The 21,991-nt window shown below is 42.4% G+C and overlaps 1 protein-coding gene across 2 annotated transcripts; it reads left to right on the top strand.

Annotated features, from left to right (window-relative positions):
- The first annotated feature begins 707 nt into the window (after nt 1-707).
- Nucleotides 708-21,616, top strand: IRF4 (interferon regulatory factor 4). 2 transcript variants are annotated; one of them, XM_034762226.1, is made up of 9 exons: nt 708-768; nt 3,267-3,510; nt 4,262-4,448; nt 5,415-5,503; nt 6,112-6,253; nt 8,744-8,851; nt 10,310-10,663; nt 15,501-15,613; nt 18,097-21,616. In XM_034762226.1, the coding sequence occupies exons 2-9, from the start codon at nt 3,307-3,309 to the stop codon at nt 18,238-18,240; spliced, it is 1,341 nt and encodes a 446-aa protein (XP_034618117.1). In that variant the 5' UTR covers nt 708-768; nt 3,267-3,306; the 3' UTR covers nt 18,241-21,616. The 2 variants fall into 2 exon arrangements, with proteins under 2 accessions (XP_034618117.1, XP_034618116.1); XM_034762225.1 differs by lacking the exon at nt 708-768 and having other exon boundaries at nt 1,741-3,510.
- The last annotated feature ends 375 nt before the right edge of the window (nt 21,617-21,991 follow it).

Raw genomic sequence — 21,991 nt, 5'->3', positions numbered from 1 at the left:
CCCTTCCCTCGCAAGATCTATGTCACAACTCGCAGGTGTCTTCTGGAACAAATGACTTTTGGGGCTACTGCAGCTTATTCTCCTTATATACCGTTTGGCTTTGAATCCACTTTGTAAAACATCCCAAGTGACAGAGAGGGCGTGGGGAGTGGCGTGTGGGTATGATTATGCGTTTAGGAAGGGGAGCTAGTCCTGGGTAGCCCACGTGTGGCAGCTTCTTAGTCTGGAATGTCAGGCAATGTGTACAGCGGCACCTACCTTTCTCAGCACCAGCTCTCTTCCTGTCTCTTAGTTCAACCTGCTGCTTTGAGGGCAAAGATAAACAACCTTCTCTCGCAAGGCCTTTTTGCCACAAACTATAAACCTTCCATCCAGCACCATCATACATTTTCTTGTAGGTGTGATCTACGGATCGTTTACTGTAAAATAAAGCTGGCTGTAAAGCAGGTGATCAATCAGGGATTTCCCGTTCTATTTATATGTCTATGTACACAATATATAAAAACTATTAGGCTCTGTACTTTTCCCCACGTGTCACGGTGTCTAGGTAAACCCCCAGCGGCCCGCGCCGCTTCAGTGCAGCCCCCGCGCTCTTCTGCATCCCTCAGTCCAACCTCTGTAGACTCCGCCCCCAACCCCCCCCCCCCCCCATCTGACAGTTCGTCAGTCATATAAGTTCCTGCTTTCGCTCAGTTTGGTTGTTTCATATCTTTTTTAACCATTTGAGAAAACAGGCTGCCTCCTGCACTGAGCGGCTGGGTGAAAGAGGTAAGAGACCGATCATCCACAATGCTGATCGTAAAAAATAATAATTGGGCGGTGGGGGGAATGGGCATGCCTTTGTTTATTTAAGCAGGTAGTGATTTGATCCTGTTCTAGAAGGGTAGCATATTGAATGAGCATTATCTGGCAAATTCCCTCCCTTATTTTGCTTTACACACTAGCTTTTTCAAGAAAGAACTCTTCGACCCATATGCTCACCCCGTTAGCCCCAGAGCGATTCCTGTTCGGGATAACAGAAGTTGGAAATGGACATAACTTAGAAGAGCTGTCCCTCAGACAGAGGGTGTATTAAGTTAGCATTACAGTTGCCCATGAGCATTTAGTGAGAATATTGCATAAAATGAATTCAGATGCAACGGGGGAGTGTTGCTATTGAAAACAAAGTTACAGAATTTCTTGTTTTTTAAATGATACATTCTAAAAGTAGCCTGGCTGGAGTGAATGATCCTACATTTTCTCTTTGGCGGTGGGGTGGGGATAGACTAGACCTGTCTCTCCCCCTCCCCATCTCTAATTTCTGTGATTCTAGGAGAACAAGGGTTACTGCAGCACTTGTAATTAAGCAACTATACATATTCATTTTTCTCTCTCTCTCTCTAGAAAAGTGTGTGTGTGTGTGTGTGTGGGGGGGGGATATATATATATATATATATAACGAGAGAGAGAGAGAGAAGTGTGCGTGTGTATATACACTTTTCAATCCTTAAATTACTGTAACCCTGTCCCTGGCTAGAACCTGGTAGGAGATCACACATTTTGATCTTCGGCCCCTATTCTCCTTGTCTGCTTTCCAGCAGCAGCCCACGAGTCTTGCAAGACACAGATTTTTCTGACTATACTATTATTTTGGAAAGGGAGGAAAAATAAAAGTTTGCGGTGGATTCCATCAAGTTAATTTTTTTCCCTGTCATTTTCTTTTGTAAATGATTTTTATTTAATGTCTAAACCAAGCCAGCTGGGCAGCTCTGGGTTAACACATGCGCCTGGCCTCGCTCAGTGGGCTAATAGGAAGCTGTTGGGCTTGCTACTACCATTCCAGACTCCGGTAATGCTGGCTCGGGAATACACCTGTCCTCACTGCTACCGGGAGTCCCGGTCTATGCCAAGAGCCTGCCTGCATTGCAGGCCCTGGTTGACTTCAATGGGAGCCGGAGAGGGCGTCATGATCCCTGTCCCTTAACCCCGGGCTCCGGACGGAACCCAATTCGCTCTCTTTTCGTAAATGTTACTGTAAGGCTTTTACTGCTGGGTCTCTAACGGGGAAGTGGAGGTGGAACCGCTCCGTGCTCTGCCCAGCGAGCTCTCCGAGGGCTGAAATAGTCGCTAGCACTATGAGATCAGGATGACCTTTTCCGCTCTCTGTCCCGAGGTCGGTCGGTCAGACCCACCCCCACCAGCTGCGTGGAAATGATGTTCACGAGAACAATGTAGTGATGGAAAAGTCCCAGGCTCGGCAGCAGCGGTGCACTAGTGGGTGGGTGCAAATACCAAAAACTTGGCCACTGAGTAGAAGTCATAAGGGAAACTGCAAAGCTAGGGAGCGCCACACACACTTACAGCTACACAGCGTGTGTGTGCGTCTTTGTGTGTAAAAATGCATCACACGTACATTTTCCCTGTCCACTCATAACTCGTGTGAATTTCCTTCATTTAGGATCTTTTCAGTCTATATCCAATTTTAGATCTGTTCAGTACGTGTCTGTGGGCACAGACATCTTGCATGTGTGTCTATGCAGATTATTACACACTTTTAGATAAATGACAGCAGCTTACTTGTATGAGGGATAGCTCAGTCTGTATCGACTTTTAGGTATAGGGATTGGTATAGTCTTGTATTGCTTGTGAATATTATAGATACACACACGTAGAATATATTATGTCCTCTATGTATGGTTTTGAAATATATCTTCTTGTGCGGACTTGTGAATTAGCATCATATGTATGCATACACCGTGTGTGTGCATATATATATATATACACACACACACGCACTCTTAGAGATCATAGGCGCTATTTATGACTATTTGTGGTTGAGGTTTTCAAAGCAGTGCCGGGGGGTTAGTATTTACATATGAACACAGGTGTATACATGAACACATGCCCAGCTATACTCTCAGTATCTGTTTCATAAACACACACACAGGCGCGGGAGGAGCAGGTAGAGATAAATACAGCGTCTGTCGCTGTCTCTCCCTGCGCCCAGGAGCGCATCCCTGCAGTGAGGGCGCAGTAGCTCTGAATGGCCGGGCCTGCCCGACTCACCCCGCCGGGAAGAGGCTCTTGATGGGCCCCCTGGCTGCTGTGCAGCGGGGAGAGGAACTTTCTCTCTTTCCTCTCCCAGGCTCAAGCCCGGGCACAAAGTTAAGCAGCCCGGCCCAGCCCACGCCTGAGGCTGCAGCTGGCGGGTCTGCGAACTCCGGCGCGTGGTTTAATAGCGGGCGCCTCTCTCCTCCTCTCCCTCCGCCCCCCTTCCCCTCCGCAAGTTGGTGCCCGGGCGTGTGCAGCGAGCAGCGGGTGCGTGGCATGAACCTGGAGAGCAGCGAGTGCGGGATGAGCTCGGTGAGCTGCGGCAACGGGAAGCTCCGCCAGTGGCTGATTGACCAGATCGACAGCGGCAAGTACCCGGGCCTGGTGTGGGAGAACGACGAGAAGAGCATCTTCCGCATCCCCTGGAAACACGCCGGCAAGCAGGACTACAACCGCGAGGAGGATGCCGCCCTCTTCAAGGTAGGGGGCGGCCAAGGGCCACTCACCCGCCCTCTGGGCATGTCTCTGGCCGTCCTGCAGCCCCGACCCCCCTGGCCGGTGGGAGACAGGAGGGATCGAGTCCTTAGCAAGAAGACGGGGGTGGTGGGTTATCTCCCCTTGGCAGGACGTGGCTCTGAACAACAACCCGAGCTGAGCCAATGGGGGTTCCTGCTCTCCAACTCCGAGCTCCTTTCAGCCAGGACCCACCGAGGCCCCAGCCCGCACCCTTGAAGCCAATGGGAGTTTTGCCATTGACTTCAGCGGGAGCTGGGTCAGGGCAGGCGTAGGTCTGTCTTTTTCAAGCGCATTGGTTACTGGCTGTTGCCTGGAGCGAGGCTGTGCAGTTTCTCCCAGAATTAATGCAGTTAGTTGCTTTCCACAGCAAGCCCTCTCGGGTTTGGTTTTGTTTTATTTTAACGACAGGGTTGCCAGAGTCCATATGGAACTCTTTCCCCCCCTCCTTCCTTCTCCAACTGTAATGTGAAACATTTGTATGGTTAAAGAACATTTATTTCTGCATCCACCCTGTCACTTTTCTTCTTTCTCTTACTATTTTCTCTTGCCTTCAATACTGTTCTTATTACCTTACCAAGAAACCACCTCCCATATACTTTAGCGTAAACCAATAGGGAATAAATTCTCCACTCAAGTGCTATTTCAGCTTTTGTGATTGTATACCTATAGCTTGATTTTTTTTCTCTTTCTTTTTGAACATTTGAAACGTTTTCAGGCTTGGGCTCTTTTTAAAGGAAAGTTCAGAGAGGGCATTGATAAACCAGATCCCCCAACTTGGAAGACAAGGCTACGGTGTGCTTTGAACAAGAGCAATGACTTTGAAGAACTGGTTGAGAGAAGCCAGCTGGATATTTCTGATCCATATAAAGTGTACAGAATAGTGCCAGAAGGAGCTAAAAAAGGTAGGCCATCTTAGATTTTACATACATTTAAAGTCTCATTTTCCAGTGTGCAAAAACTGAAGAGATGTAAGTCACTCGTGTCATGTATAACCATACAGTCACTCGTGTCAGACTTGGTAGCAATCAATACAATAAATGTGCAATACTCAAGTACGTCATATTTGGATAAATTTCCCTTTGACTTACATTGCCTGAAAAAGAATGGTGGGAGTCTGAGTCCTAGCATTTGGAAAAAATACTCCTTTGTTGGAGGTACAGGCATGCAGTATGTAAATTACTGGAGGGCTTAATCTTGGGTGTACAGCCTCTATTTCAGTTTTAAATAAAGTGACGCCTGTCTTAAGCAACCACTCAAGAGACAGGCAAAAATAAGTTTGCTTAATGGAAGTGGACTTCAAATAAAGGTGGAGCAGACCTGAACTCGTTATGAGCCAGATTGTGCCTGACTACTTCAGGGGTGAGCAAGGTTAGAGGAATGCATTATCCTCCCTAGCCCTGTTTGCCTCTGTATAGCAGTCAAGTATGGTCACAGTCCTGGCACTCCCTTGTGCCCCTATTTTTCTAGAAGCCCCAGACCCTCAAGACACCCCTAAAAGGACACACAGCAGGCAGGGCCATCAGTCATCCCTCCTATGCACTGGCCATCAGAGCTGGATGGGCACATAAAGGAAATATGCTGCACCCCTTGAAGGGATGTGAGCAGCAGGTGCTCTTTCTTCATGCACTGGGAAGCTCTGGGAGACAGAATTCCTCCTAAAGGTCCCTCTGCATCACTCCCACTGTAGGCCAGTATGTATAAAGCACAATCAAGCCCTGTGTGTTTGGGGATGGTGTAGGATGGTCTCTTAAGAGAGGAGATTGCTTATTAAGGATGGTCCCTTGTACAAGTTCCTTTGCAGTAGATTATTTTCAAGTTTCTTTAAGATATGGTTAGTAACTTTGTTTTTATCCTCATCATGTATGTAGGAGCAAAACAACTCAGCCTAGAGGATCAACAGATAATGATGAACCATCCGTACACAATGACTTCTCCTTATACTTCACTACAGGCTCAGGTACAGTATCAGTCATGTGTTATTTTCTGGCTTGTTTGTTGGGTGCCGATTGAGCTAATTTTTGCAGGACCGTATTATACTACAAGTCTTTCTATTCTGGTCTAGCACCATTTAGTTCTGCTTGGAAAAAAGACTTTTTTATAAGAAACTGAGAAATCTGTAAGCAATGTTTTCATCATGTGAAACCACAGGGCAGCTGATCCATCTGGGATTTTTTAAAATGTGAATTACAGCTCTGTTTTGTTAGATATTTTTGGTAAAAATGGTTGTATTGCCCTAGTACTTGTGGTGCCAGAAATTGAACATATGATGAAACATAGATATTCTACAGTAATGTTTTGCAACAGTGCTCCAGTTGCTTATTATAATTTTGTCATGTTTATAGTTTACACTAATGGTGACATGCATCTCATTTGAAAGCCTCCTTCTTTTGGCAAAATATCATCCAGGTGGTCTGTGTGATATTTTGATCTACAAGAGATATGGGAGAACAAATAACAAAAGGACTCATGCAGAACTAAGGAAACTTTCTAATATGGGAGATTATGTGAAAGGTAGCATCAATTCTGATTACAGCCAAATAAAATAATGTCTCATTAAATGAACAGGTGTCAAACTACATGGTACCTCATGAACGTAACTGGAGAGATTTTGCCCCAGAGCAGCCACACCCTGACATCCCCTACCAATGCCCAAGTGTTCCTTTTGCAGCTCGCAGTCACCATTGGCAAGGTCCTGCTTGTGAAAACGGTAAGAACATTTCCTTGGAGGTCAATTGCTTGCTAATCTAAAGAGACAATATGTGACCTCCATAGAAGGACCACAGATTTCATATTTGTTATTCATGGCTTCAGTGGCATAAGTATTGATGGCTTGATTTTCAGAAGTTCTGAGCATCCTTCAATGATAGCTGCAGGGGATCAGCACCTCTGACTATCATCTATATTGACACTTACTGTTGTTTTATTTTATTTTATTCTTTTATTTGTTTTACTGTAGTGCCTAGGAGCCTTAGTCATCACCATAGCAACTCATATTGCCAACCCCAAGCATTCAAAAATTGAGTCAGCCCCCCCAAATGATTTATAAATGCCTATGTATAGATACTTTTTTTATTTGCCTTCTGATTTTTAAGTCTCTATGGTTCACATTTTTCACGTTTTTCTCCACAATCATGTAGGTTAGAAACTTACCCCCCCCCCCAAGGAAAGCTGAGATTCTCACATAATCATAGCATACTAAGTATCGTTAGAGTTGGCAACACTGAATCCGAGCACCTGAAAAATATGCAAAGTAGGGAAGCCTTTACCTCATGTGGAGAACTGAGGTACACAGCGATTAAGTGACTTGTTCCATAGTGACATAGGAGGTCAATAGAAGAGCTAGAAATTGAGCCCGGATTTCCTGAGTTGCAGTCTAGTGTCTTATTCACATGATCATCCATTGTGCCATGTATGGCTGCAGGCTCAGACTCTCAAGGGATATATGTTCATTTCAGTATGCAGGGATTTGCTCCATAAGTACAGCTCCCCACACATCCATATGAGAATAATCTTGCAAAAAGAAAAATCCTTAGACCAAGATGAGATGAGGAAAGAATACTTAAAGTGCACAGGGTATCAGAACTACAAAATGCAGTCCTTTCATGGTTTAAATGCAATGAAATAAACTTCTGTTTACACTTGTCTACTGACAGCTGAACACTCTACATTTAGACAAATGAGCTATTTAGTTGAAATTTTATAAAATAAAATTCTTCCCTGATTTACACCCCATGCAATAGTTACTTCAATGGGGTAGTGAATGTAGGTTTTGGTCCTTATGATCTGTTGAACTTATGCTGAATAGAAATACTAATTTTGAAATGAAAAGTGTCATAAAATCTTAAATACCATGGTAAAGACTGGTCTAGAAAATGCTAAGATAGAGAATAAAAGAAACATGGCATTTTCTAATACTAGAAAGAAGACCATAACTGTAATTTTTCTTTGGAAAATGTATCTCTTCCCCTTTTTCTGTTGATTACCTGATAGAATCTTAGCATATACATATTAAAAAAATCACTGATATTTTTGCTTTGTTTTTTTTGTTAGTAACCATGAACATTATGTCATGCTTTAGTAAGAATATTGCTTTTCCTGGTTTCAATTTCATTCCCTCAACTCCCAGTCTTATGCTTATCATTACGGCTGTTCTTTAAAAAGTCACTCCTCCAAAGCATCATTCCCCCCCATTGTACATTTAGGGCCCAATCCTGTGTTTCTTGGGGTCAATGGGCATTCTGAAGACACAAGAAATGGAGAACCTTCTATCTCTGTGGCTTAAAAGAAAATGAGTAAATTCCCAATGCAGCAAAGCATTTAAACCCGTGCTTAATGGGTCAATGGGATGTGAGCATATGCTTAAAATTAAGCACATGCTTAAGTGTTTTTTGTATAGGGATGGATGTAAACAAATTCTCAAGTGTTTTCCTGTCTCAGGGTCTAAGTGCTGCATTAAGCTTGTATCAGAGAATTAGGCAATAGTGGCTTACTCACTGGATTGTCTTGTTTATCAACAGTCACTCACATATGCCCTTGGCATAAGTTAAAAAGTGAAGTAGCTTTGAGAAGAGTCAAATCTGTCTATGGGAAAGAGTAGTGTATCTTACCTGTGTCATAAATATCGTGTTTATGATATAAAGCCCTTTGAAGTCAATGCTAAGATTCCTGTTGACTTCAAGGGATTTTGGACAGGTGTTATCACATTTCAGTTTGCCTCAATACTATCTTACTCACAGGAAGGGATAGCTTGGGAAAGGACTAATGTTGGCTGTAGTATTAAATACTCTACTGCAGGAGAATCTCTTTTCCCTACAATTACATTCTTTCTTTAACACAATTAAAGACATAATGACTTTAAATATTTGAGTTGCCTTTGATAAAACTCCTTAAGACCTGTGAGAATGAATGGATTATTTTTCATCAGCCTCCAAGAACACCATTATTTAGTTAAAATGCAGATTATTTCTGTGGGAGAATAAGATGCACTGATATGGTTAGGTAAAAGAACAACATTTAAAAAATGCAAATAAGAAAAATCTAGGTAACATTTTGAGTGGATAAAATGTTTTGGTCAAGGGGAAGGTTTTTTTTTATAGAGCTGGAGCTCAGAAACTCTCACATGCATAGCTGTGAACTCTAAATTTGTTCTTGGGTTTTAGATAGCTAGATATCATTTGACTTTTTTTTGTGAAAACAGGTTGTCAGGTGACTGGAACCTTTTATGCTTGTGCACCATCTGAGTCACAGACTCCTGGGATCCCAATAGAGCCAAGCATAAGGTCTGGTGAAGCTCTTGCACTATCAGGTAAGTCTATAACACCAGGCTTTCATGGTGAACCATCCAGGAGGCTCTCCTTATAATTTTCCAAGTAAATGTTTACTCACTATTTATAGGGACTTCTTTTGTGCGTGAAAGTGACATTTCCTTTCCAAATGAGTTCTGTGCATATACACTTAGGCCTCAGTTCAGCAAGATTTTTAAACACATGTGGAACTTTAAGCATTTGAGTAGTCCTCACTGAAATCTGTAACTCAGATTAAGATCAATGGGATCATTCATGTGCTTAAAGTTACACACGCTTAAGTACTTTGCTCTTTCAAGCAAATTTCAAGCAAATTCTTGGTTGCTCCTCAGTGAGTCGTCAGATAGGACAACTGCTGACAGGGGAAGCAGATTCTTCTTTAGCTCACCACAAAGCCATATTGCTTTTGGATTCAGAGGTCTAGAGTTTTTTTTTTTTTTTTTAAACCTGGACCATATCCTTTCTGAAAAATACTATTCCTTTGTTCAACATTTTGTCCTATGGATACTTTTCTGTCTTCTCTGTTGACTGCATCAGGATTTGCAGCATTTATTTATCCTTGATAAAATAAAACCTCTCGGTACTTTGGTGATGGCACTTTCACTCTCTGAAAAGAAATCTGTTCAGCCAGCTTTGCAGTCGTTCAGACTTAAGGGATTTTTTATTTTTATTTTATTCCTTATGTGGAAGTGTAGGAGCTAGTTTGGGTTTTAAACTAACAATGGAAATTCTATGGAGAAATTGACAATGCAACATTAAGGGGAGAGACTTGACTGGCAAATGACAGAGTTAAGCACACACCTAAGTGCCCTTCCTGAGCCGGGCTGCTGTCCCAAATGGGTCTATTTGCACAGCCCTGCACCAGGATCGAGCCCTTAACAATCACTCTCCTGTGTCGAGTGACCACTTTAAAACTATGCCTAAGATTTCAAATATAATTTTGTCTGCGTTTCAGCCAAAGACCACTTCTATTAGGCAACTGATTGCATTTTTGCAAGTCTTGTGGGTAGTTGCTTAACAGGGTTATATACAACATCTTGAGAGAAGCATAGCTATTTTCTGATGTATCTAGGAGAACATACTGAGATTGAGCTTTAATTCCAATTATACCTGTGAAGTACAAACACTTTCCCCCCCACTAATGAAAATACGCGGCTTGCCAGGCATTAATATCTAGCATGTTTTCGGCTGTCTGCATCACAGGCTATTCGGTTCCCACTCCAGGGGCCTGTATTGGTAGAAGCTGGTGTTGGAGTTTGTGCTTCCATATTTCATTATTTCAATTCAATCTATGTTTTTCCCTAAATCAGGGCTAAATTCTGAGAGATGTTGAGTATTAGAAATGATAGGTGCATAGTACCTTGCAAGATCTGGCCCATTGGCCTTAATAGTACTGCGATATAATGCAAAATACTCTCAATATTGAACGGCAGTAATTTTTTTCTGAAATATACTTACAGACTGTCGACTACACATCTGTCTATATTACCGTGAAATACTGGTGAAAGAGATGACGACTTCAAGTCCCGAAGGCTGTAGAATATCTCATGCCCAAAATTATGAGGTCAGCAGCTTGGATCAAGTTATCTTCCCCTATCCAGAAGATAATGGCCAGAGGAAAAACATAGAAAAATTACTGAGCCACTTGGAACGAGGAGTAATACTCTGGATGGCACCTGATGGGCTTTATGCTAAGAGACTTTGTCAAAGCAGGATCTACTGGGATGGACCTCTGGCGATATGCAGTGACAGGCCAAATAAACTGGAAAGGGAGCAGACCTGCAAACTTTTTGATACTCAGCAATTTTTAGCAGGTAATTCTCAATTTAGGTTACAAGTTGTCTATATAAATGTCAACAAATCACTGTCATTGTGGTTCCAGATGGGCACTATTAAAGGGCTCTTTGCACTAAATTACTCCCACCAAAGTGGTTGGGAGATGCAGGTGCTCAGCTGCTCTCTGGATGTGGCCCTATATGTAGGTGTTAGAAGAGCACAGCCTTGGAATAGTGTTTTATTTGTATATTACTATGGTTAGTTCTGCTTTTGATACACTTATGTGGCTCCCATTGAAAGTAATGGGAACCACTCATGCTCAATTGAGGACAAGGTAAGGCCTGTGTCACTTTATACTGAGTGGGAGGAGCCCAACAAAATAGTCCTTCTTAAGATTGGATAGTAGATGGGACCACATTCTGATTTTGGATCCAATGGTGTAAATCTTGAGTAACTCCATTGTCTTCAGTTGATTTACTCCAGACTTATGCCGGTGTGTATCTGAAATCTGACCCAGAGTATTTAAACATCAGCAAGTATTAATCCCAACAGATATTTTTTTAAATCTGTGTTTTGGTGTGTGCGTGTGTCTGTATTTAAACAAATACACGGGAAAATATTTGTGGGGTGAATTTATAAACTCTGACTTTCAACAATCATCCTATTAACTAATGGCATAGGGCAAGACTGTAACTTGCCCAACACACCTGCAAAAGCGAGTCAGATGTTTGAAGGCATGCCCTCAACCCCCTGCGCTGGTTATTTGTATTGTGGGTAGCAGAATGGAGGGGAAAACAGTCTCACAGGGATACTCCTGCTCTGGGAAGAGAGTGGATGGAGTCTTGGCTCCAATTTCCAAGATGCTGACCAGCACTTCTGAGGTAACACAGAGAGGTGAGCAACCTACTCCAGGGAAAGGGGTGGACACAGATCCCTTACTCCAGGGGAGGGGAAGTAGAGAAACAAGCAGCACAATTATATGCTGCCCCTTACTAGGGCTTGTGGCAGAGCTACAGTTGAGCTCTTAAGTTTTAGAGTGGCATGGTCTCCCTTCTGTGCAGGACAACTTACTGCCTTTCACACCTATATATTGGTATAAGTTACAGTTTTGTAGAAAAATAATGCAATGCTTTAAAAAAATACCCCAAATGAGCCACTGCCTTGAAAATACTTCATTTTCCAGGCTTTGATGTGTCATCCTAGCAGAATTATCAAGCACCATATGCATTTAAACACACATCTGAAGAGGATATGAAAATTGACAGTTAAAAAGGGGAATTCGAGCTGAATTTATAGGGTTACAACTTCTATTGTATGCTAATTGTAAGATGTATCGTTATGCCTGCAATCATGTGCCTGGAAGTCCCTTTTCCTTTTTCAGATGCCACTTTAAATTTAATCTAGCTCTTCCAAACCATTCACAGGATATGTGGCAGTATTTTTTTAGAAGCCTGTTCCCCAAGGTTAACTTAAGCACAGTTTTCTAAGCTATGTGCGTGCAAATGCATGTGCAAACATGTGTACAATTGCATGCTTAATTTGTGTGCAGTTATCACAATAGTGTGTGCAAATTGGGGTGTAGCTAGCCAGGTAACTTCTTAAGTGACTATTGTGCCATGCACATACCATAGCTACATATTAATTTTGGTTAGTGAGCTCCCAAGTTAAGTGCGCATTTGGGTGTGGACAGTCAGAAAATCAGACCCTTAGGGGATGGAAACACTCAGGACTTCTACTAAGAGATGCATGTCCCAAAGAATTCACAGAAGGAAGGTGCAGAACCAAGGCTGTGGCCTTTAATTGATATGGCTGCTTCTTGGTGCAGGGATATGTCCATGTGGGACTCACTGAAAGACTGGGCTTTGTGATTCTGACATATAGTACAGGGGTGACAGATTCTAATGTCTGGGTTACTTATGGAGAGATCTGAGTGATGACTTTAGCAAACCAGGAGAGGGAGAGAATTTAGAGAAGGCTCAAAGACTGGAATAGGAAAAGGGTATGAAGGGGTGTTAAGGAGGCTGGCATGGGTGGAGAGGAGTAGGCAATTGGAGCTAGAATAGAAGGAAATGAGACCTGATTTGGGGAGGCATGTGAAAACCTGGCAGTTGAAGTCTGAATTTGACCCAGGAGATGAGAAGGAGTCAGTGGAGCTGGTTGAATAGGGAAGTGACATGCTCAGAGCAGTGAGAGGACCTCAAGTACATGCTTTCATGCGTTTGGAAGAGCTGGGATTCTCTGACTCTCTTTCATATTGAAGATTATTCTTACTACTGAAACCCTTCGTGGGCCAACTCCCTTCTCTATCCCATCTCTTCCCTGGGCTATTATGCTGCAATACTTTGAGAATCACTGAGGCTGAGGGCTTGTCTACACTTACTGGGGAATTGACGTGCGATGCATCGGTGGTTGCTTTAGCGGGTCTAGTGAAGACCTGCTATATCTACCGCAGATCACTCTCCCGTCAACTCCTGTATTCCATCTGAACACGAAGCGCAAGGGGAGTCAACGGGTTCTATTGGACAACTGAAGTTGCATAACTTAGATCGATCTCCCCCTGTAGTGTAGACAAGGCCTGAGTAAAATTCTGTGACAGAAGAGGGGTAGGGATGGGGTTCTTTCCTCAGTAGTAACACTGGGACTAATTAATCAGGAGTTGCACTGAACCCAGACTCCTCCTTGCCCTCTCTTATGATGCCTAAGTGAATGCAGTGTTGGATGATCATACCAAAGAACTGAAAGTCTCCCCCTCTGCTCCTAGCAGATTGTGAGTGGTTTTAGGGCTTGTTGGAAATAGAGAGAACATTACCTACTTTTTTGGTTACAAATAGAGTACAGTTCTCTTGGCATTAATTATTAATTTATCATGAATCATTATAATTTATTATTCAGTAGAAACTAGAGGTCTCAACTGAGACTAGTGCCCCATTGTGCTGGGCACTGCATTTACACAGAATAAGAAACAGTCCCTGCGTCAAAGAGCAATGTATTTTAACCCAAGTGGAGCCCTCTTGTAAACATCTCCCCCATACAGGGAATAATTTGCCTAATATAAATATGTATATATTTGAGAGGAAGTATTGCCTAGTGACTAGAGCAGTGGACTGGAATTCAGGAGACCCGGGTTCTATTCCTGACTCTGCCACTGTCCTGCTGAGTGACCTTGCACAAGTTACTTCCCCTCTCTGTGCCTCAGTATCCACATCTGTGAAATGGGGATAATGATACTGATGTCCTTGGTAAAGTGCTTGGAACTCTGTGGATTAAATGTGCTGTATAAGAGCTATATGGTGTTGTTGTTGTTGTTATTGTTTATTAGACTCAGAGGATGACTATAACCAAATTTGCACTTTGCAACCTTTTGAGATTTTTGTTGTACTGTATTATAAACTAACATTTTTGATGATGTTATGTTGTGCCTAAAGAATTCTCGGTGCTTTACAGAGCAATAAAAGGGATGGAATCCTGGCCCTATTGAAGACAATGGCAAGACTCCCATTGACTTCAGTGGGGCCAGGATTTCACCCAAAGTGCCTTCTCTACAGAGTTTGCAGTATAAAAATAGACATGACCCAACAAGTGACAGCAGCAGAGAGGGGAAAAAAGGATGAGGGGGGCAATGAAAGGTCACAGATGTTGCTGTATTTGAGCCTGGCCCTTTTCAAAGGGTCTGTCCACACTGCAATCTGAGATGTGATTGCAGCTTGGGTAGTCAGACCCACACTGGCTTTCCCTGTGCTAAAATGGCTAAAAATAACAACATTGATGTGGTAGCGGGGGCTCCACTGTGGACTATACAAGCATGCTGGGGACCCCAGCGACCTATGTGCATTACTAGCCCATGCAGCCTCATTCAGACTGCTATTTTTAGCTCTGCTAGTGAGACTATGTCTACCTGCGCTGTAATCACACCTCCGATTGCAATGTAGACATACCCTTAGAAAGAGCTGACATGAGATCTCTGGGACCCTGGCTCCTGTAGTAGAAGAGAAAGGCAAACCATCCAGAAAATATGTGATCTGAACTAATTACATTCCTGTGGATTCATGACCTGGGGAGGTGGGGAGGGTGATTGGACAATATGCAGACACTAACATGGTTCTGTTTGGGCCTGCTCCTGCTCCCACTGAAGCCATTGTCTTAAGTGGGAGCAAGATCAAACCCTTACAAAGGTGTACCAGCTGCATTGTAAGCTAGTCCTGAGATTCGCCATCTACTTTCTAATGAACAATCCATCTTCTGATGTTCAGTCATCACAAGTAGTGGGCACAGAACTGTAGTTTGAAGTCAAAGAGTAAACACTTTTGTTACTTAAATTGATCTCAGTTCTACTCTTAAGGGTGACAGGCCCTCCTGCAACATCTCAGCACCATTGTTTTTGAAAGAAGCCGTGCAAAGTGACTTACATAGCATGATCCTTCTGAAATGTATGTGTGGATAGGAGAAATGTAAACTGGCAAAGTTCAAAAGTCCTGAAGAATGTTTCAGAAGTTTCTGTTGTTAAGCCAAACACAAGTATGAATCTAAGGAAATCCCAATTGCTGTTTATATGAAATTACTCAAAATGCAATACAGATAGTATAATTGGAGTCTCTTAGCTCTTGGGGGAACGACAAAGTTTTCAGCTAGTTGTCCCTTGCTCTCTCCCTGATCTGTGGCAAAATCTCCAAGATCATTTTTCTATGCTGGTATCTCTCCTTTCTCCCAGACTCGCTTTTCCTTTGCTAGACCCTGTCATCACTTTTGCCAGTTGTCCAATAGAACCTCTTCATCGCTCCTGTAGTCTGCTGTTCTGCTCCAAGGTCCTTCATTACTACCTCTGGAACTCAGCCATTGATGATGAGGATTTTCTGAACATATCTTTTCTGTCTTCAGAACTGCAAGCTTTTGCCCACCATGGACGTCCATTGCCTAGATTCCAGGTTGCTCTGTGTTTTGGAGAGGAATTTCCAGACCCACAAAGACAGAGGAAGCTAATTACAGCCCACGTAAGTATGATTTATTTAATTTCTTAGTTTAAAATGAAGGGTATGTGAATCTGCCAGGCAGCCTTCTCTACCGCTCATCAGTAAGCTGTGAGGGATGCAGTATATCCTAGTGGATAGGGCACTGGGCTGGGAGACCCGGGTTCACTTCCCTGCTCTGCCATTAGCCCGCTGGCAAGTCATGTCCTGCCCTGTGCCTCAGTTTCCCCATATGTAAAAATGGGGATAAGAAGACTGACCTTCTTTGTAAAGCGCTTTGCGATCTACTGATGAAAGCACTTTAGAGGAGTGATTATGACTATGAGCTAAATGGAACAGCTTGGCTAGTGTCAGCCATGTGACACTGGTAAGCAGGGCCTTGCATAGAATATGATTACATGGCGCATAATTTTGGATTCTTTTAAAATTGCCACATAAGTGTGCTGCAGCATCTAAGCTTTCTCAGAGATACCCTCTCCCCTTTCGTCTCCCCGGCCTCTGGTGTCTGCATCGCAAAATGCCATAGCAGACTGAGGCAGGCTTTACTGCTTGGGTTACTCTTGCTTCACCTCTTGGCAGTAAACTTCGTAACCCTGGGCCTTGGCTATACTGCCTACTTTTATATTCATTTCCCTGCAGTAGTGCAGCTGCACCAGTGTAAGCAATAGTGGAGGCTGGGATCAGCCGCTTTCCAAAAACCGAGCTCCACAATGGAGATGTATCCATGGTCTCCCTGCCCACGCTAGAGGCAGGGTTTAGTTTATTGCCATTATCTCCGAGGTAGGAGAATATTGGTGTTTAATTTTGTAAGTCATCCAGATGCTAAGGTGATGGGCCATAGATTTTTGTAATAAAATAATTACCTTCCCGTTACTAGTTATGTGACTTCCTTACCACTATCTGCCTGCAACGCATTGCCCTGTGGTTCCCCTGGGTGGAGGATTACAGCTTTCAAGTTCAGTTTGCTGTCCTACCCAGACATCCTCTGTTTGAATGAATGTTCCCATGGTCAGGTTAGCTTTTTCTCCCGTTCAGAGATCCTCTAACTCTAACACATGCCCCCCTAACCCAGACATCAGTCCTGGATCTTTAGATTGCTGAGGAGTATCGGGCCAGGAATACAATGGAGTAATTATTTGAGCAAAGATCAGGGATATCATTGGACCTCAAGCCTCCTCATTCCTTACTTAGGCCCCCAACAGTACAAATTCTCTCCACCATCCATAACACCTCCCACTTCCCAACCATTCCCTCTCCTCCCATCTGCTTTCTACATTTCTGGTCCCCCTTCAAAGTACCCTTTCCCCACAGCCCTCCTCCCCTCAAACATATTCTCCTCCTTGCCCACAAAGAATCTCCTCTGAGCCTGTGCCCACTGCCCCCCCCACCTCTCCAGGAGTTTGTTCTCTCCTCCAGCGCTCTGCCTCATACCTGAACCTCGTTATGCTGGCTGGCAGCTCAATCTCTTCTCTGGAATTGGCTCAGCCTCTGCCTTGGGTCCCCCTGTTCTGCACTTGGAACTGGTGGAGGATGGGGAGGGTGGGAACTAAGCAGGTTCCATAGAGCACCCAGTTGCATGGCTGCCCAGCAGAGGCCCAGAACAGCCCCTAGCAGCAGGCGGCTACACCTGCAGCTGCCTCTTTCTTGTCCAGATGACCAGTCCAACAGCTGATGAGGGGAAGTGGAGAGAGATTGCTGAATTGCTGCAGTCAGCATCATCCTCAAACTCCTGTCCCTTCTTCCATTGCTGATGTCAGCTGAAAGCTAGGGAGGACATGTTCTTCTCCCTGCCACCCACACACCTTTCCTCCATAAAATGATGTCTATGCAGGGATGTGTCTAAATGTTTAGAGGATCTCGGATCTTTTCTCAGAACATATTTGCTCCCCATTTATAAGTCTCAAGTTTTTATATCCTAGGAGTGAAAGATAAGTATTTAACTAAGGCACTGTGCAAAGCTGGGGACCCTTGGGGCTAGTGAGACAAGCAAAATGAGTAGAGCCTCTCAAACATTGCCCCAAAGCTTGGCCATATTAGACCAGTGCAATGCTGAACAGATACAGTTAGGGATGAATGGACATACAATAATATTTAATTTTAGAAACGTTCGACTTGGACTCAGAATAAGGGACAGATTTTTAAAGTTGAGCATGTGAAACTGGGCCTGCATTTGGCCGTGCCTAATTTAGCCATGGAAATATGGGCACACACAAATCAGGCATCACATGCACATATGGGCTAGCTGATAGAATGATGGACTACATTTGCAAACGCATGCTTTATGCAATGGGTATTTGTCTGCAAAAACTGCAGCTAGCTCTAAAAATCTGGAGTCGAAGTAAAGGCAGAGCTCAATGAGAACAGAGTGCATTTTCTTTCCATTTTGGTATGCGGAACTGTTTTATTTTGCTTTGTTTTTATCATCTTTTTATTGTTGAGTAAATAGCTAATACGAATGATATGGAACATGCTATCACGCTTCAATAACATTTTTATCTGTTGTTAAGGTTGAGCCAATGTTTGCAAGGCAGCTGTATTACTTTGCTCAACAAAACAGTGGACATTTTCTGAGAGGCTATGATTTACCAGAACATGTCACTAGTCCAGAGGATTACCACAGATCTATTCGCCATTCCTCCATTCAAGAATAATCTCCTCAGAAGGAGTGTGTTTAAGGCTTTGTAAAGATGATGCATATTGGAAGAACAGAGCTGGTTCACATTTTGGGGATCCAAATCACAGCTGGATTTATTCAGGAAAACAAAGTCTCAGAGACTGGAAAATGAACTAGAACAACAGTATTGTACAATAGAAATGATGAGGCTTCAAGATTTGGATGATACATCTCACATAGATTCTGCGGTTGCTGGGGATAACTGTGAAAACTGACAAAATGTTTGATATGTTTACATTGTTTAAACGTTCTCCATGGTTTGAGGATGACTTCTTGCTGAAGACTTAAATTCAGAGTTTACAATGTTATGATATTTGCAGAGCTATTTATTTGTGATTACAAATCTCAGGGCAGGGAAATATATTGGCAGTATTCCCAGCATGAAGCTGTAGCTACTGTGGGAAAGATGGCACACAAGTGGCCTAGGCATCCATAAATGTTATGTTGTGAATAGCTACATATGTAAGTGGTTAAGAATTTAGATTGTTAAGCGTGGTAAACTTTTTATGCCTATATTCTTCTATGAAAGTTTCAGTGTGTATTTTTTTTAAAAATCCAGTCCTAATGAGATATATATTTTTAATACCTGACATTTCTCTTCAAAGTGAATTTTGTCGTCATTACTGCTGTTAGTGGATTGATACTCATAACAGCTCTTAGAAGAGTTCTCTAGATGGTGTATTTGGGGTAGTACATTGTGAAGGGTGGTCATTTAACATTGCAGAGTCAGCAGGCAACTGATGCTTCTCTCTAACAATCTCTAGATTTGGGAGTTTTTGCTGTCTGTGTTGCAGGTGGGACCATTGACTTGAATCTAGACCCTAGAATAAAACAGGTTTTTGAGAAAATAACTGTAATCTTTGATAATTATTCTTTCATATATGATTCTTTTTTGGTGGTCATTCTCACTGGCACATATATGTAACATGAAATAGATTTCCAAGGTACATTTGTATAGGTTTGGTAAATATTCACAAAAAGAGTTGTTGACTTACACAAGGTCAAATTCTGCTCTTGGCTGTGCACCTACAACTCCCTTCCTCCTGTGCAGAAGTCAGTGGGAGCCAGGTGTCCAAAGAAGAGCAGGCTTTGGCCCATAGTATTAGTAGAGCTGGGAATATCTATCCTAACTTTTGTTTTAAAAAGTAAAAAAGAAAAAAAAAGTATAATTTTAGGAGATTTACAACTTTTAATGCTGGGGTGTTGATTATTTGCTTGCATATGCAAATGAACTTGGAACTCCTTTGTATGGCAAAGAAAGAGAGAGATCTGTCAATATTGGTGTGTGTGTGTGTATATATATAAGTGAAATTCTACAGTCTGTGTTATGCAGGAGGTCAGACTAGGTGATCATAATGGTCTGTTCTGGCCTTAAAAATCTGTGAATTTATATTTCTCATGCCAGAAAGATCCTCTCCATGGTTAGAAATACATTTTGCTTGAATTTCTAGCTAAAACAAAATTGTATATGGTCTGACAGCAGACTCACATTCTAGGGAACTTTAATTTATACATCTTAAAGATGCATACTATTTTGGGATATAATATCCCCCCTTTTCTCCCCTCCCATAAGGCCAGTTTATCAGTTCATTATGCTTTAATATTCTTCCTTACTTGAAATTCTTTCCTGACTTACATGTTCTTAGGGGAATACTCTAGCTCATAGACATTCAAATCTCTGCGTTAGTCAGCCTCCAACCCTTTTTAATTTGCACACTTCTATGTATATTTTAGTCCAGTGAAGCATGCAGTGCTTCAGTTGAAATCAATGGGACTTTTGTGTGCAAGACTGCAGAAATGAACTGATATACCGTATTGGATGTGGGTTTAACTTTTCCTAATAGTCATTGCTTCACTTGCTGAGTGTCTCACCACATCTCTCAGAATCAATTTCTGGACCCCAACAGTTCAGTTCGGTAGATCAGATGTGTTCTTTTCTGAGGTGGGGTTAGTTCTTAAGGGCCTAATCCTGCATTGCCATCTCAGGCAAGAGGCCCAGTTAAGTCAGTGGGAGGTTTGTTTATGTAAAGATTGCAGGAACAGACCACAAGAAAGGAAGTCTGAAATATGAAAACATTCAGTGTTAGTTCACTTAGCAAAGCATTGAAAAATATGTATTTTTTCCTTTGCTGCACTGTAGACATCGTAGGGAATAAAAATAATTGAAGGCCACATTCTGCTATTGGATGCCTGGAGCTCCCATTGACTTCAGATTTTGGACCTTGATGTCTTCTATGGCTTATTTGTCCAATTCATCAAGTTTGACTTGGAATATGCTATTTTCAGGATGATATTACTAAATTCCTTAGGGAAAACACAAGAGGTTGTAAGTTAGTTATGTTGGCCTTTCACCCCGCTCCCATGGAAATCAATAGTGAAAGTCCCATTGATCTTCAGTGAGAACCAGATGATGCCTTATAGGAGTAAAGAATGGCACAGACTGTTAAGTGATCAGTTTGAATCCTTCTGGAATGTGAGGGGAGTTTCAGATTGTTCCAACAAGAGTATAAAGATCACAGCTTCATAAGCTTCTATGTTTTAGAATAAAGGCTACAGAAACACTGAAAGTTTGTAGATTCATTTACAAAATACATGTATTTTTTGCTGGTAGATATTTTAGGATAGGTTAGTGTCATGTAAGTCTAAAAGCCAATTGTGTTGAACTACTTGTTGTTTTGGAATGTGGTACCTTCCAGGAAAGCAGGGAATTGCAAGTATAGAATGAGGCAGCTTCTCAAAATGTGTTCCAGGTTTTACCCATTATAGCCCTGGAGAGAAGAACTTTCCAAAGTTACACTGATTTTACCAACCCCTTGGTAATGCTGGCCAGCATTTCACAGGTTCATTGCAAACAACCTAGTAGTGCTGTTAATGGTACTGCCTCGATTCAGCTAAGCACGAAAGCTCTTAGTTTGAGCATGTGCCTAAGTCCATTCCTACTCAGCAAAGCATGTGAGTGCGTGCCGAATTCTAGTGCTTTGCTGAACTGGGGCCTAAAGCTTGAGGTACTGGGGTGTGTGTGTGTGTGTGTGTGTGTGTTTGAGCGAGAGAAGAGGAGTTGGGATAGGACCAAAGGGAGATGATCAAATTAAACAATAGGAACTGTCCTAGTAGAGTAGCAACAGCCTATGCCATTGTACTCAGTAACCCAAAGCAAGAGGAGAGTCTGCAAACTGTGCAAGAGATCTACTAAGCCTTTTAGGAAGAGGAAACTATCCAGCTCTTTGTGTTGCATCTTCTATCATCCAAATTCAGAGGTACATTGAGCTTGGCTTTCAATGGAGCTTTTAATTATACTCCCCTCCGGAGTACAGTGTAAAGTTAGCAGCTGTTGAAGAAGAAGAAGGGATGGGGGGAAAAAAAAAGCATCCAATAAGAAGTTGCATGTGATATCTAGTAGGACTGTCCGTAAATTCTGACCTAATTATGAGTACCCTATTTACAGTGTAGGAAAGCCTCCAGGTGAAAATGTATTTAACACAATCAAAAAGCCAGAAACATCTATTTTTGAAAAAGGGCAATGAATATCTAGAATGGTACCGTGAATTACATTGTAAATTGATTTTTAAAGACTGTATTTGACTTATGTGACAACATGCTATTGTTCCAAATAACCAATGGATAAATAAAGTGGGGAAAAAAAACCCTAAACATTTTTTCTGATTAAATGTTTTTACCCCGTCACTAATGCGAGAGCATTTGAATTACTTCCTACTTCTGTTAAATTC

This window comes from Trachemys scripta, chromosome 2 (genome assembly GCF_013100865.1).
Source record: "Trachemys scripta elegans isolate TJP31775 chromosome 2, CAS_Tse_1.0, whole genome shotgun sequence".
Classification (NCBI taxonomy): domain Eukaryota; kingdom Metazoa; phylum Chordata; order Testudines; family Emydidae; genus Trachemys; species Trachemys scripta.
This window is presented reverse-complemented; position numbering and strand designations above follow the sequence as displayed.

What these genes read in the sequence shown, in the direction of transcription:
- IRF4 (XM_034762225.1), top strand. Translation starts at nt 2,881, where the DNA reads ATGCCCAGCTATACTCTCAGTATCTGTTTCATAAACACACACACAGGC. An exon ending in AGGATGCCGCCCTCTTCAAG is followed by an intron (nt 3,511 to 4,261) that starts GTAGGGGGCGGC and finishes AAACGTTTTCAG; the next exon opens with GCTTGGGCTCTTTTTAAAGG. An exon ending in TGAAGCTCTTGCACTATCAG is followed by an intron (nt 8,852 to 10,309) that starts GTAAGTCTATAA and finishes ATATACTTACAG; the next exon opens with ACTGTCGACTACACATCTGT.